Source organism: Oncorhynchus gorbuscha, linkage group LG08 (assembly GCF_021184085.1).
Source record: "Oncorhynchus gorbuscha isolate QuinsamMale2020 ecotype Even-year linkage group LG08, OgorEven_v1.0, whole genome shotgun sequence".
Classification (NCBI taxonomy): Eukaryota; Metazoa; Chordata; class Actinopteri; order Salmoniformes; family Salmonidae; genus Oncorhynchus; species Oncorhynchus gorbuscha.
Window position 1 is genome coordinate 65,930,130 of NC_060180.1, and position 17,087 is coordinate 65,947,216.

At 43.1% G+C, this 17,087-nt stretch overlaps 1 protein-coding gene across 4 annotated transcripts in view; it reads left to right on the plus strand.

Moving 5' to 3' along the window:
• Positions 1-10,549, plus strand: part of LOC124042030 (CMP-N-acetylneuraminate-beta-1,4-galactoside alpha-2,3-sialyltransferase-like) — an 84,379-nt gene extending 73,830 nt beyond the window's left edge. For all 4 annotated transcript variants that reach the window (XM_046360304.1, XM_046360306.1, XM_046360303.1 and 1 more), the window contains 3 exons: positions 1,799-1,945; positions 4,678-4,824; positions 7,945-10,549. In XM_046360304.1, the coding sequence (XP_046216260.1) occupies positions 1,799-1,945; positions 4,678-4,824; positions 7,945-8,034 (384 nt within the window). In that variant the 3' untranslated portion in view covers positions 8,035-10,549. The remainder of the gene's footprint in view (positions 1-1,798; positions 1,946-4,677; positions 4,825-7,944) is intronic.
• Positions 10,550-17,087: the final 6,538 nt, after the last annotated feature.

The following is a 17,087-nucleotide window of genomic DNA, read 5'->3' on the forward strand; positions in this document are numbered from 1 at the left end:
AGAATGTAGCCCTCGTTGTCCTCCGGGACACTCCTCAGCAGCTCAGTCATATGCTTGAAGTGTGACAAAACAGTGTTTACTGTAGCTCGTCCAGTAGGGCAGCATTGGTGTCTGCTACGTGGCTGGCTTTCTTTTTGTAATCCATGATACCTAGCCGTGCCACATGCCTCGTGTACAACCCGCTGAAGTGTTCCTCCACTTTGTCCCTAAAGGGATGTCTCTCCACCTTGATCAATGTGCGTAGGTTGTATTTGTGCTGTGTAACCATACTATTGTCCCTGCTCATCTTGCCCTGTTTATAAGCAGCATGTCTCCTTCAGTTTCCCGACAAGGCTGTCATCAATCCACATTTTTTTGATTTGGGAGAGAAAAAATTGAAAGATGCCATTGGTATCACATCCTATGTCTTTAAAAAAAAATTAATCCGGTCACTGAGTTGGAGTATTCATTGATGTTCTCACCAGAGGTGACCCGGAACATGTTGCAGTCCACGTGAAAACAGTCTTGGAGCAGGTATTCTGATTGGTCTGACCAGCATTGTACAGACCTGACAGCCGGAACTTCCCTCTTGAGTCTTTGTAGGTGGGGAGGAGCAAAATGTAGTCATGGTCAGATTTGCCAAAAGGAGGACAGCAGGAGGGCCTTATACTTGTGTTGAAAAGAAGTATAGCAGTGGTGAAGCGGGGAGTTTCCGCGAGTTGGATAGCCAATGTGTTGATACTAATTCTGGATCACGGTCCTCAGATTACTTTTGTTAACTTCTCTGGGATATGTGGGACGCTAGCGTCCCACCTAACCAACAGCCAGTGAAATTGCAGGGCGCCAAATTCAAAACAACAGAAATCTAATTAGAATTAAAATTCCTCAAACATTCAAATATTATACACTATTTTTAAAGATAAACTTCTGTGTCTGATGTCAAAAAGGCTTTACCACGAAAGCACACCTTGCGATTATGTTAGGTCAGCACCAAGTCACAGAAAAACATACAGCCATTATCCAGAGAAGGAGAGGTGTCACAAAACTCAGAAATAGCGTTATAAATATTCACTTACCTTTGATCTTCATCGGAATGCACTCCCAGGAATCCCAGTTCCACAATAAATGTTTGTTTTTGTTCGATAAAATCCATAATTTATGTCCAAATACCTCCTTTTTGTTTGCGCGTTTAGCCCAGTAATCCAAATGCACAGTGCGCTAGCAATTAGTTTAGACAAAAAGTCAGTTATACTACAGTTCGTAGAAACATGTCAAACGATATATAGAATCAATCTTTAGGATGTTTTTAACATAAATCTTCAATAATGTTTCAACCCGGACAATTCCTTTTGTCTTTAGAAATTAAAAGGAATGCAGCTAGCTCTCACGGTTCCCAAAGAAGTTAAGGTCCCCCCACGATAATGAAATCTGCCAATGAAGTCCAATAAAGATATTTTTGGTGTCAGTTTGGGTCTCGATGTACACATCTGTGGGAATAATCCCTGAGGCCCCCCCCCCCCCCCCTACGGTAGGTAAAAAGGGTGGATTTAATGACCGAGATTGGCCTTCCTCCATGTTACCCCCAAGGCTCAGAGCCATTCTCCCAATCAATGTCGGGAGACAGTTTGGAGGTGGGCCTCTGGGTGACGTGACCTGTGGTTCTATGTCAATGTTATTGAAGATAATCTCTTTGTTTAAATCTCTGTCTACCTCATACTTAAGTACTCCTTTTTAACCCCAAAATGATCAATTGAATGAAAATTGTTACTTTCAATGCCTCCTGAAACTCACAATCTCCTCTTTTCTCCCTCTCTCTTAGCGTGGTACAGAGGGCTTCTGGAAGTCAGTGGCCCGTTACGTCCCGAAGGAGCCCACAGAGATGCGCATCCTCAACCCCTACTTTATCCAGGAGGCTGCCTTCCAGTTCATCGGCCTGCCACTCAACAACGGCCTCATGGGGAAAGGGGTGAGTGACATTCAGACAGAAACCCGCTCTAGTTGGATAGAAATATAAATGTATCTAACAATTTCTGCATTGGAATGTTCTGAGATGAACCATCAGAATGTTGGCAGAACCCATCTACGGTGCTATGTAGATGTTGGAGGAAAGTATGATTTCCGTCACCTGGTTTATGGTGGATAAACTCGGTTTGCAGTCTGCATTCTGCATTCATTCTGCATTGTCTGTATTCTGCATTCACGCAAGCAGTACCTGGGGCGGCGTTTCGGAGCGTTGGGCCAGTAACCGAAAGGTTGCTGGATCGAATCCTTGAGCAGACAAGGTAAAAATCTGTCGTTCTGCCCCTGAGCAAGGCAATTAACCCACTGTTCCACGGGTGCCGAAGGCGAGGATGTCGATTAAGGCAGCCCCCCCGCACCTCTCTGATTCAGAGGGGTTGGGTTAAATGCGGAAGACACATTCAGTTGAATGCATTCAGTTGTACAACTGACTAGGTATCCCCCTTTCCCTACAAGAGTGCATGGACTCTTACTCACACCCATGTATATTAAGTTCAAGAATACACACACAGGCACACCCTGACAATCCTTCTTTCAAACTAGAACACACTCTCACACACATGCTACAAAAAGGTACACAACCCATATGCCGGGAGTTGATGACCGACTGCACTGTCATAACCAAAGTGTGTTTGACACACTTCAGGCCCCAAACTCAAACCTCGCTCCCAATAGAACCCCTGTTCCTATGACAACCGCTGCAAGGCAGCACCTTGCCATGCCATCACAGGAAATTAAATCGTTATAACAACTCTGCAAACATCTCTCTAGATTAAGGGTCCGGAACCCAAGTGACGAGACATTTCTTCAAATGATTACAAAAACCTTGTGCTCTAGTAGCTGCATTGGATGAACCTCATGATTCAGAGAGCGAGACAGAGACATTGGGCACCTGACTGCATTTCAAACTAAAGGAAACAGAATTGTGTTGAATAGTTTGTCATGGAGCCACAAAGGGGTAACTGAAGAGCCACATAAGGCTCCAGAGCCACACGTTGCAGACCCCTGCTCTTGATGAAAAGGAGAGATTTATGGAGGTAAAATTAAGCTTTGGGCGTATTACCTCATTAACTCCTCATTTTGGTTATCAGATGAGACTTTAGATTCTGGACTGCCGCAGGCTCTGCTGCTTTTCTTCTCTCCTTGGCACGTAACTAATCAATCAAACGCATTGATTGGCTTCATGAGGCCACTTACCTGATTTACCAAGACTATGGCTGTTTGATCAAAGGGAATAGGTTAGATAAAGACCAGCAGATGCTGTCACCCCTCCTGGACTGGAACTATGCAACAGACTAGCTTGAGAGGCTGATGAAGTTCTACATAGGAGTGCAGGGGGTAGGGAACATGCTTCAACAGGCATTAGAACGATGGGAAGGGGTACAAGGAGTGTGTACAGCCTTCTACCCTGAAGGGGTGACCACCAGGACACCCCTGGCTGAACTTTGGTGTACAGGAGGAACATGTGTGGAACATGTGAGTTGCCCTGGTGTTGGGGGTGTTGGTCTCATATAATACTGATCAAGACGGGATACAGCCTGACACATCCTTCCCCTAAAATGCCTGCCCTTCCCCTGATTAGTGCGGTGTGTTTGTATGATATGTGTGTTTGCGGGTTCACGCAGCGGAATGGGGGGGGGCTTAAGCTACACCTACCCTTGGGGCTTCAAAATCAAGGTAATGGTTTAGAGCCCCCCCATCTCCTCCCAATTAGGCCCTAGGGTTTGAGGAAGTGGAGGTCTGCCCTCTCAAACCGCTGTGTCATTGTGCGGCTGCGTCTGTTTAAGCAAGTTGTTAATCACTCTCAGCTCAAGACGAGTTAACAACTCCGGCCCAGGACGAAGCCATGAACACGAGGAAAGGTGGGGTGGTGCATACCGGTCACAGACTAGGGCCAAGAAAGATAGTGGCGGTAAAGAATCATGACGTTAATATACACATTTTCATTTTCAATGCTTGCTTTTACTACATACTACTGTTAGGAAAGGGTGTTGGCTTGTTTACACTCTCATCTCCCCTAATAATAATGCTTTGTTACTATAATGCACCCCAACATAAGATACAATATACAGGTAAATGCCAAAATAAAGGAAACACCAACATAGTGTCTGAATAGGGCATTGGGCCATCACGAGCCAGAAAACCTTCAAAGCACCGTGGCATAGATTCTACAAGTGTCTGGAACTCTATCGAAGGGGTGTGACACTTTTCTTCCTTGAGAAATTCCATAATTTTCTGTTTGGTTGGAAAATGCTGTCTCAGGCGCCCCTCCAGAATTGTCCTTTTTCCCGTGTTCAAATTGGGTTGAGGTTTGGTGAATGAAAGGCGCTGCATGGTCAATCCCGACGTCTGCATTGGCCGTACAGCATTTGGCCTCTACATGCCTCCGGAGGCACCAGACTTGTTACAGGACTTGTAACAAAGCACTGATAGACAAGGACAGTCACGCAAATAATGGTAGCAAAAATCATGGGCAACTGAGTGTTTTTGTACGTGACCCTTAGCATGATGGGATGTAAATTGCTTAATTAACTCAAGAACCACACCTGTGTGGAAGCACCTGTTTTTAATATACTTTGTATCCCTAATTTCCTTAAGACTTTCCTTTTATTTTGGCAGCTGTCTGTACGACACACTACAAAGAAGTGACATGGCCTTTTTGTGCTTTTCCCTCTTCAGAACATTCCAACCCTGGGTACGGTCGCCATAACGATGGCCCTGCATAACTGTGATGAGGTGGCGGTGGCCGGCTTCGGCTACGACATGAACACGCCCCACGCGCCCTTGCACTACTACGAGACGGTCAAGATGTCCGCCATCAAAGAGGTGCCTGTTTTTGTTGCATTCAAATCCACTTGAAATGGGTCTTGGAGTGGTGTTTCCTCTCATTGTCTACACGTGTCAAAGAACTAGAAAGGTGAAAATGCATTCTCAGTAGACAAACCCACCATATTGTTTTCAGGAAAGTGCAGATTAGAGAGACTATATTGGCTCCCCCCTAGACCTATTAGGCTAATATTGGCTCCCCCCTGTGCCTTTTTTGATTGGCTCTCTCATCCCCCTCCTCCCTTCCAACTAGGACCAAATAAATGACCCCAAGATGGAGCCTTTTAATCCTCCGCTCCCGACTGCCTCTGTGTTCTATTATGCCAGATGTCACAGAGGGCAGCTGACTTATGACCTCAGAATGATAACCTTTGTCTGAACTCCCAATTAACTATTTTCATGTAATCAATGGAAACCTCATCTAGTAGGTCTATCGCCATTGGAACACTGAAAGACTTCCGCTCCCTCATGTCATATCCTTCCACTGGTGGTAATATGCTGAGGTCACCTCAGGGGGTGTGAGATGCAGTAGTATCCTTACTCACTGTCGGACTTGAACCAGTCCCCTCATAAAACAGGGCTACTCGGCTTAAGCTCAGGATGGATCCAGGTGCTTCAACTTTCTGTATGTCGGTGTGAAGGGACCGAATGGGAGTGACAGTAGAATGCCACACTGTTCAGTATGTCTGTGCACACACCATTCGTATGTGTTCTGTAGATGCCAGCATGTTAAAGAGAGGAGGTTGTTATCCTCGTCATCCTCTCTCTGACCTAGCTCGTCATCCCAGACCGCAAGGCCTGAAGAGACACACACACCCTGGTGTTACTGCTCACATGGCACTCCCGGCCCTGCTCCCTGTAATAAAGCAGTGAAACCCTAGCCATGGATCCGTGTGGTTCTGTGTATGAGTGTGATCCGTCACAGAGTCAGGGCCAGGCCAATCCAGACAGGCCAGTGGCTCTCAGGAGAGGCTCGGCCCCACAGCCAGGACCCAGGCAGGGCTCTGGGGCCCGGCTCGGCCCAACCCAGCCAGGTCCTCCCACTCTCAGGCCCCAGAGCCTCCCACAGGAATACCGGACTCTAGTTACACACTGCAGACTAGACTGCGGGCCCGGAGCACAGTGGGGAAGGAAACTGACCCAATGTGGCTCCACTCTCACACAAACAAACAGACACACACACTCACAACAAACACACTTTTATTTATTTATTTTAATTGGGGGGGGGTGGATCAGCTTTAATATTGCGGATAGATTGGTGCTTCCATCAATGTAATTGTCTGCATCATTTCCAATCCCCCATATATTTTTGGGAGATATATGTCTCGCTCTCTTCATTCATTCATTCATTCATTCATACACACACTTTTTTAAATGTACCTTTATTATTCCCTGCAAACCCTACCACCCTTCCCCCAACTGGAGTAAACTATAACACTTAGGCTTCTACCTTCAGTTTATACATCTTATACACGTTTTACAATCTATTTTACAATAGTTTATATTTTGTTTGTTTGTAGTCCTTCCTATTTTTCTGATGTCCGTCCAGTTTGATTTATATTTGTAACTGTGCTATTTCACAATAGTTGCTTAACCTATATACATTTTACAGACCCTGTATGTTTTACATTGGTTATCTTGTTATTAGTCCCACCCTCCAGCTCCATTCAACCCATCTATCTCTTAACAACATCCATTCCCAACTATTTTGTAATTTTTTGGCACAGCTGTCAATTTTTTGGTCCTTAAATGAAACTGTTATATATTTTTATTTATCCCCATTTTCTTTAACCATTTAACAAGTTCCTTACCTTTTCCGCCTTCCACTTGCCTCTTCCATTTTTGTGGTAATGCTGCAATTAGTTGGTTGTAAATTTGGGTAGAGCAGACATTTCCATATGACTAAATGACATAACTCCACCAGTCCTATTTATGATATAATTTACAAAAATTATACTTTTATTTTGATCAATTAGTATATTTGAGTTTAACCACAATATTTGTTGTATTATTTGTTTTGTGTTTTCAGGTGGATTAAACTGAAATTGCAACCAACTTTCTATGGCTTGTTTAAAAAAGAATTCTATTTTGGAGATTTTGTTTTCAAATAACTGAAAGTGAGTAATCTGAATTACGGGGAAAAGGCCATTCTTGAACATGGGATGAGACATTCTTACTAATTTAGAACCATTTTGGATTTAAGTATAACATTTGTGTGACTGATGCCTTTAGTGAGAGAGGTCTAATGATTTAATATTTAATCATTTCTGCCCTCTGAATTCATATTCATTTTTTAAATAGGTCCTTTTAATTTTGTCTGGCTTGCCATTCCAAATAAAATTGTATATTTTTTGCTCATATAATTTAAAAAGCAGGATGCTAGGTGTTGACAAAACCATAAGCAAATAGGTAAACTGTGATATGACTAAAGAGTTAATCAGGGTGATTTTTTTTTCCACAAATAGACAGGTATTTTCTTTTTCATGGTAGCAAGATCCAACTTTCTATTAAAATGTATTGGAGTGAGAATTTCTTTCTTTGGGGATTTGCATACCGAGTATGTCCACATCTTCGTCAGACCATTTTATTGGTCACAGTAATGCAAAAGTAGCATTTTTTTTTGTGATCCAATATGTAATATAGTACAGTTATCCAGAGAGGTTAGAGCAAGTATCTAGATCCTATATGAGGCCTTGGGGGGATTCTAATTGTGGTTTTAAATGAAAACATGAATCAGAGTAAAAACACCTTTGTTTTTAAGCCCTGGATTTCTAGTCCCTTAATATGTTGGATCTAATTTTAACAGCTAACATTTCGATGGCAATAATAAATAGATATGCCGATAGTGGACAACCTTGTTTTACTCCTTGACAGTTTATGAGATGTAGACATTTTTTACTATTTTACACCTAGGGTTACTATACATAACTTTAACCCATTTTATAAGAGATTCTAAAAAGTTTAAATATTCCAGGCATCTTTGTATAAACTCTATTTGTTCTTTTATCAAAAACATTTCCTTCATAGGTTGTTGAGACCCGGTTCTTGTCTTTGACCCTGACCCCCACTGATCTTTGACAATCTTCTTGTTTCTCATCTTGTTCCCCTTCATCTCCCCAGTCCTGGACACACAACATATCCAAGGAGAAGGAGTTCCTCCGCAAGCTGGTGAAGGCCAACGTCATCACAGACCTGACCAACGGCATTTGAGTCTAACTGTTCCAGAGCTTTGCCTTTTTCCAAAAGAACCACAGAACAGAGGATTCTGGGAATTAACCTAGATGGGTGGTGGGGGGGGACCCAGACCCAAACCCTGGTGGTCTGTATACTGCCTAAGTTTTTATGAAGAGAAGATTTAAACGGACGACTCAGTGGAGAGACTCACATACTTGCCTTCTGACCCAGAGGCTCCTGTGTCAGGAGAGACATAGGCCTGGATCGGACATCTTCAGGACAGTCAACGATCCGACAACCATGTTTACCGTTTCAATAACCCTGAAAATCACGTGAACGAACAAGTGATATGGAAGAGGATGATTATGGATGGCAGAGGATGGAAGGCCTGACGGACGGCTGTAGAGACGGACAATCTGCAGAAGAGAGGGACAGATGGTTACAGCAGTGCCAAATGTACGTACCTCGTTACAAAGGGGGGAGCAGAGGCCTTCTCCCTGTACTGCCTGAATGTATTCACAAAACAATGTAAATATCAAAGATCATTACCATGCTGCAGCAACCCCCCATCCGGGCATTGGCGAGCCTCCCTCCATCTGGGTATCAGCATACAGTACATATCCCACCTCAGACCCACACAAGGCCTTTTTTTAAACCTTCGTCTCTCCCCCTTATCGCTTCCATATCAGCAGGCCTTTTTGAGGCTGCCCTGCATTTTGAGATTATCATTACAGATGTTAATATCCAGCAAGAGAAGAGGCCTGGATTATTTTATTTAGGTTTAATTTATTTATAAATAGGCTGAGAATTGGTGCAATTGTTCTAGTTCGCCACGATGTGCTTCCTCAATGACTCACTGAGGTGTCATTAGTTGTTGAGTGGATATCCCTCAAACCTGAGACCCTAGTATTTCCAGTATGCCTTTAATATAAGCCCAAGTCCAAGTCAGTATTATCATTTATGTCCAATATTTCAGTCAGATTTTTGTGTTGTGAAATTTTTATTTTTTATGTTTTGAACATAACAAAGTATCACAAGATGAAGCCCCAACAGATCAGTATTACAGAGAGAGAGAGAACCAATGGTCTGGGAATAGTGTTCCCGTTCACACTCAAGTGTTCAGAATAATTTGCCACTTGTCAAGTATTTCAATAAAAACCCAAGGGGTCCAATATTTCAGTCAGATTGTAGTAAGTCGTATTACAATATTAAACCATATTTCAGTTATATCCTGTTTGGTTTGTGATATTAAACCCAAATTGGTATTACAATATGAAAGCTTACTGATCCACTGTTTCTCAGTGAAAGGCCCATTTGGTTAGTAGTTACAGTTCCAGCATTAACGGATCAGTATTTAGGTGTTGCTCCGGTGGCTCAGTATTACAAGATGAGACACCACGCTATGGTTACAGCCTCACCCGCTGCTTCCCTCATCATCAACTTCAACTGAATGTCATAATCAGCTTTTTTAGTTCTTTCTACCTTTTTTTGGATGACATTTTGACTGTTGCTTAATTTTTGTATTTAATGTTCTTTTTTACTGTCTTCGTGGAGGTGCATACTTACTGTACACCTGTATCCACTTATCTTCCTGTCCATTAGTAAGGTATTAGGGTTGTGTTCATTTGGCGAGAAATAGAAGAAAACATACTAAAACGTTGAGACTGACTGGACTTCAAATGCTAATGTCTGTTCTATTGCGAAAGGTTTTAAATAGTTTCCCTTTGTGTACTGTAATGAACACTAACCAGTTTCAGAGGCGTCACTGCTCTCTCTTGCTGGGCTCCCACAACAAAACTTTTCTCACTTCTGTTCACGATGGGAAAATTAAAGAATATGGAGGAATCTTAACCTAGCCTACCATATTGGTGTACCTATCCAGGCCCTTCAAATTAGTTAGGGGAAAGTAGGCTGCTTTTACACAGGCAGCCCAGTTCTGATATTTGTTCCACTAATTTGTCTTGTGAAAAGATTTGATTGGTCGAAAGACCAGTTAGTGAAAAAAGATCACAATTGGGCTGCCTGTGTAAATGCAGCCTTTGTTATGTAGGTTGGAGGGAAGGGATGGATCTTTCAGAAATGGAACCCTGCATAGGACGTTCACTGCTAGGGTCCTAAGAACAGCTCACTGCCACCTGACGAGGCCCTCTCAGGCTGCGTTTACAGGGTTGGACTCGATTCCATATCAAATATAGACGAGTTAAGTCGTCAGTCATTTTCAATTAGGATTCTTTTCATGAATTAAAAAATGAATTATGTGCACCCTGGAATGGGCAGGAATTGAAACAGAATTGACCCCAGCCTGGTCTGCAGGCAGAATGTCATTATTAGAACTGGAGACGACAATGACATCATACGAGAAACCATATCATCCAACGAGAGAGGTCAAAATCAGTCATCACCTTGCCCTAACACAATCAATCACTGGCAAGGTGGTTACAGATCAAATCACAAGTGTTACTGTTTCTTTTTCTATATTATATGAAATCGAGACTGTCATATTTGCAACTTGTTAATAAATACGTTGACCCTTTTGTCGCTTTGTAAGGTGGCTGATGGTGTGTGTATTTCTTTGTTTTTATGTGATCACACAAAGCACTGTCAACGGGTGGTCTCTGGTATGCAGGCAACCCTCTGCGCCAAATGTCAGGCCTTTATGGGGTTACAAGGCCCTGGTGTTCTTTCCTGTTGTGCAGCCCTCATACTTTAGCTCTGTCCATTATTCTGTTGGAGTTTAGACTCCACAGGAAACGTAGTGTCTGTTATTCTGTTTAAGAGCTTATAGACTCCACAGGAAACAGTGTTAAGATGAAGAGGATGGGTCTAAGCGTGGTTAAGGATTTCCTCTAATTCCCTCCCACCTGCTAAGAGGGGGGAAATAATGGTTCAATCCCCTATCCACTCTACTTCCTTTTGAGCACTCTTGCTGTCTCACTCTCATTCTCTCTCTTCACCTGCCAAACCCATATGAGCATCTAGTTTCATTGTAGTGGCCCTGAGGGACCCATCCAAACCAGGAGACCCACTGTTGCAGTGATACTTTAATACCCACACACGTACATTAGCATATATATATATATACACATACATACAAACAGAAGGGGGGGTGAGAAAGCACTGCTGCACAGCTGCTGGTGCTGTAAGTGAATAGCGAGTGTGGGAAACTGGAGCTCTTTTAAAGGGCATTTGGTGCTGTTCCATGCTGCTGTTAAGAGTGCCAGTAACACCCGGCCCGTCGCGCTGCTGGTCACCAACTCTGCACTGATGGCTCTGACTCCACAGACCTCACAGTCCTGCCGGTGATACGTAACAATGCTCCGGGTCTCAGCGGCGCCTGCACCCCTTCAGCAGACTCCCCTTTTATTCCTGGCGACAGGTTCTGCACTCCGCCTCCTCCATGGGCTTGGATTGGGAAGGCTGTGACCCCAAGGCCCGAAACCTAAACTCCTGGTAAAAGTCAAGGAGTGCTGGAAGGGAAAGAACACGCGCGTGCACAGATGGGAGAACAACATCTGTCTTTCACTCACTTTACTTTAAAGTCAACTGAGATGATGGAGAGCAGCCTGTCTGTCCTCTCGTTTTGTCTCTGACCGGCGCTGTCTCTTTGTACCCATCCCTCTTCGATCCATATGTAATCAGTGTCAAGGTTAGGACTTCTTAGGGAATACTGGATCGACCGTGTGACTAACGATCTTCAGAAAGCTTTTTCCCCCAAAACTGTCTGTAATTGGCACCCCACTGACATTCACACATACTTTAGGGCTAAATATAACCGTATTCTCAATTATACCGTATTCTCCTCGTCAGCATTTCATGTAATACTTTACAAAGAGTTGGTTCTTTAAAATTCCCCCCGGCCCTCTGTGATTAAAATGGCCACAACATGAACCATTCAGAAAAAGACAGAAACATCTGGAATAGTAGCAGCCTAGTATCGTCTGTCAACACTGGAACATTCACTAATTACGATTGCAGTGGTTGACGCGCTACCAAGGCTTATGCCTGAAAAACAACTTTATTTTTATTTCCCCCAAAATACTATTATGACCAAGTGGCAGGGTTGGTTCGTTAGCTTTTCCAACCTTAAAGAATCCCCAATAGTGCTCATGATCATAGTGGGATTACAGCCTCGCAAACAAAGGCATACAGTATGTAGGCTGTATTTTATTGTCTGTTTGTATAAACACTACCATACGTCTTGAGACTGCACACTTGAAAACACCCAGAGTAATTTCATAAACTGAGGACTGAAATTACTTCAATTGGGACTGTTCTGAGTGACTTCGATGGAGGTTCCCACTTGTAAAGAGAAAACGAACTTGTACAGGACAGTTGGACAAGACCCAAGGAGGAAAGGCACCTTGGGATACACGAGGGTGGGGCAGTGAGTGGACCTGTCCATTAGATGAAACTGGAGAAACCAAAAGGGAACTGAATTCTCTTAACTGTCCCTCACATCTGGAGTGTGCACCACACTCCTTCTAACCCCCTCCATCCTTCTCATCATCCCACCCCCATCCTGTCTGGAAACAGAGCAGGGACACGGTCAGGTCCAACGGCCCAGACGTCCATCCAGTAACCATGGAGACTGCTCTGGACAACCCCCTGCTGAGCAGTACAGGAACTTGAGAACTCAGCGTCAGCAAAGAAGAATTTCTGTAATAATGAAGTATGATAGTCATCTATTCCTTATATCCAACCATGTCCAAAAGACACATCCTTTAATAGTCCTCGAGAAGAATCTTTTGAAAATGTAAGCCCATCCCTGTGTTGCCTGAGCTTTGCCAGCTTCCCAACCAATTTCCTTACACATGCCGACTCAATAAATAAGCAGCAGACAAATTGGGTAGATTGTGTTCAAAGAGGATCACAAAGGAGGAGAACTCCTGTGCGCTGGAGTGAGAAGCCCTCTTAAATTCAGCTTTTCATCTCAAAGGCCTTTTCTCTTTTAAGTAACTATGCAACATTTATTGCAAAGTGTGATGAATAAATTAGTTTCAGAGTGTAAGTAGTCTATGGAATGGGAATGAGCATGTTATCCTGCAGTGGTCATCAACTATACTGAATAAAAATATAACTGCAAAATGTAGTGTTGGTCCCATGTGTCATGAGCTGAAACTAAAGATAGCAGAAATGTTCCAGATTCACAAAAAGCTTATTTCTCTAAAATGTTGTGCACACATTTGTTTACATCCCTGTTAATGACCGTTTCTCCTTTGCCAAGATGATCCATCCACCTCACAGGTGTGTCATATCAAGAAGCTGATTAAACAGCATGATCATCCCTGTCACAAACTCGGATACCTCCTGCGCCTCAACCTGTTTCTTTTGTTGCCTGTTTTATTTTGTTCGTAAGTGTTTTTGTCAACACCTGCTACCAGCTAGTTGGCTAGCTAGGTTGTAATGGAGCCCGCTTCACCTGGAGTCTTGGACCGGACAATATTGATCATCCAGAGTTCCAATGCGGCAACTGTTTGTTTGCAGAGGATTACAGGAATGAGGTGGCTATCCTTATCAAGCAAATTTCAATTCTGCGCAAACTTGTGGAAAACGCAAATTGGAACTCTCTCATTCTCAACTCCTGTGGCTGGACGCCGCTCGGGCTTGATGGATGTAATCACCGCCTCGTCATCTGTTCCTATCCAAATGGCCTGTGCTACCTGGAACTTGCCGACCAAGGATGTCGTCTATCTGCTTCTCCTCCCCCATCCTGTAGTGGAGTAGACGGAGAACAGCAAGAGGATTGTTCAAATCATCGCTGGTCCAATGTCACAAGTCATGGAAACCGATGGCAGCGGCCTGCTGGAGTGTCTGCGAGAGGTTTGGAGCAGATTGACATAAGGAATAGCATTGCCGCACTGGTGCCTGATCTACCTGCGCCTTTTTCGTTGGGATTGCCTGTGTCTGCGACGGTTGTGCTGACTCCAGCAGCGGCTTCGTCGTCGAGTTCGGGTCCTTTCCCTCTCTCTGGATCTGACGGAGCAATGCCTGCTGTGGGAGGTCTGGACCTATCCAGCCACCCTAGTCATAGACTTCTCTTTGCTACCGCACCGCAAGTGGTACCGGAGCGCCAAATCTAGGTGTAAAGGCTTCTTAACAGCTTCTACCACCAAGCCATAAGACTCCTGAACAGCTAATCAAAGGGCTACCCAGACCCCTCTTTTATGCTGCTGATGCTCTCTGTTTATTATCTATGCATAGTCACTTTTACTCTACCTACATGTACATATTACCACAATTACCTCGACAAACCGGTGCAACCGCACATTGACTCTGTACCGGTACCCCTGTATATATCCTCACTATTGTTATTTTACTGCTGCTGTTTAATTATTTGTTACTTTAAAAAAAATGTTTTATTTTTTTTACTTATCTATTTTTTTACTTAACACATTTTTCTTAACTTCTTAAAGCATTTTTGGTTAAGGGCTTGTAAGTAAGCATTTCATTGTAAGGTCTACTACACCTGTTGTATTCGGCGCATGTGCTAATAACATTTGATCGGCGCATGTGACTAATAACATTTGATTTGATTTGGAGATGGATTTTAAAGAACTGATTGGGTCTCTGCTTGACACCAACAAACACCCCATAATATCTGGCCCTGTGCCCTTCCTAAATAGTGGCATTGAGCGTTTCAGCAGACTAAGACTTTTAGCCCTCCCGCTATGGCAAATCTGAGGGTAACATTTATTGACCACTTTGATACCTTCTGGAAACAAAGATAATTTTAAATGGAGATGGGATCCACCCAAATCATTTGGGTTCCTGGATCCTTTCACAGCATTATAAGGCTGCATTGAGACAATAGTTTATCAAAGACCCAAGCTTAGCTCAGTTAATCCCTACCATTGTGTTGCTGAGCTGTCAAAATTTTACAGCAAATGTACATTATCCCAGGGGCGTTGGAAGACACAATCTAAGTAATCTAATGTATGTCCCTCTCACTGCCCTGAATGCCTCGGCTTATCCTACAGCTATCGTATGCAGTAATCATGTGCCTATGAACCAGAGTTATACTATTAGCACTGAGGCGGTGTGCACTAGTAGGAAACCCACTGTGTGCAGCTCACCCTGCACTAACATAAATAACATGAGCATGTCTACTTCTGCTAAGCATCCCAGTAAAGCAATGAAAACCATCAAGCATCCCAGAACATTTCTACAAATAGCCCATGTTAACATATGTAGCTTAAGAAACAAGGTTCCTAAAATCAATAATTTACAGATGACATTCATATTCTGACCATCTCTGAAACTCACTTAGATAATACCTTTGATTATACAGTGGTAACAATGGTTAAAACATCAACAGAAAAGACAGAAATGCCAAAGGTGGAGGTGTAGCCATTTTATATTCAGAACCACAGTCCTATAAAATGTAACTTCAACAGTATTTAGTTTAAGTAATAGTTAATCTGCCTCACCTAAAGCCAATTTTGGTGGGAAGCTGCTATAGACCACCAAGTGCTAACAGTCAGTATCTGGATAACATGTGTGAAATGCTTGATAAAGTATGTGATATCAACAGAGAGGTATATTTTCTGGGTGATTTAAATATTGACTGGCTTTCATCAAGCTGCCCACTCAAGAAAAAGCTTCAAACTGGTTAACTAGTGCCTGCAACCTGGTTCAGCTTATCATTCACCTACCAGTGTAGTTACAAACAGCACAGGAATGGAATCATCAACATGTATTGATCACATCTTTACTAATACTGCAGAAATTTGCTTTAAAGCAGTATCCAAATCCATCAGATGTAGTGATCACAATACAGTAGCCATATCTAGGAAAACCAAAGATCCATGGGCTGGGCCTAGTATAGTGTATAAGAGGTCATACAATGTGTTTTGTAGTGATTCCTATGTTGTTGATGTAAAGAATGGTGTGTAATGAGGAGCAACCAGACACTGCACTTGACGCATTTATGAAATTGCTTATTCCAGTTACTAATAACCACGCACCCATTAAGAAAATGACTGTTAAAACCATTAAATCCATGTCGATTAGCCTCCCGAGTGGCGCGGCGGTGCCAGCTGTGCCACTAGAGATTCTGGGTTCGAGTCCAGGCTCAGTCGCGACTGGGAGGCCAATGGGGCGGCGCAAAATTGTCCCGGGTTAGGGGAGAGGGTTTGCGTCATCCGGGTTAGGGGAGAGGGTTTGGCCGGCAGTGATGTCCTTGTCCCATCGTGCACTAGCTACTCCTATGTCGGGCCGGGCGCAGCGCACGCTGACACGGTCGCCAGTTGTACAGTGTTTCCTCCCACACATTGGTGCAGCTGGAATGAAACAAACATAAATGACAAAGAATGATAGTAAAAAGCTTTAGAGGACCTCAAATTACATTTTGGGCAAAAAGGCAAATTAACTCCATCATTCATTGAGTAAGGTGGCTCATTCATCACAAAACCCACTGATATTGCCAATTACTTTCATGATTTTTTCATTGACAAGATTAGCAAATTTAGGCATCATATGCCAGCAACAAATGTTGACACTACAGTACACATAGAAGTATAACTGATCAAATTATGAATTATTGTTGTCTATCAACAATGACAAGCCACCGGGGTCTGACAACTTGGATGGAAAATGACTGAAGATAATAGCGGACAATATTGCCACTCCTGTTTGCCACATTTTCAATCTAAGCCTACTAGAAAGTGTGTTCCCTCAGGCCTAGAGGGAAGCAAAAGTCATTCCACTACCCAAGAATAGTAAAGCCCCCTTTATTGGCTCAAATAGCTGACCAATCATCCTGTTATCAACCCTTAGTAAACTTCTGGAAAAAATTGTGTTTGACCAGATACAATGCTATTTTACTGTAAACAAATTGACAACAGATTTTCAGCTTATAGGGAAGGACATTCAAATAGCAAGGCACTTACACAAATGACTGATGATTGGCTGAGAGAAATTAATAATAAAATGTTTTTGGGAGCTGTTTTGTTGGACTTCAGTACGGCTTTTGACATTATCGACTTGTAGTCTGCTGATGGAAAAACGTATGTGTAATGGCTTTACATCGCCTGCTATATTGTGGATAAAGAGTTACCTGTCTAACAGAACACAGAGGGTGTTCTTTAATG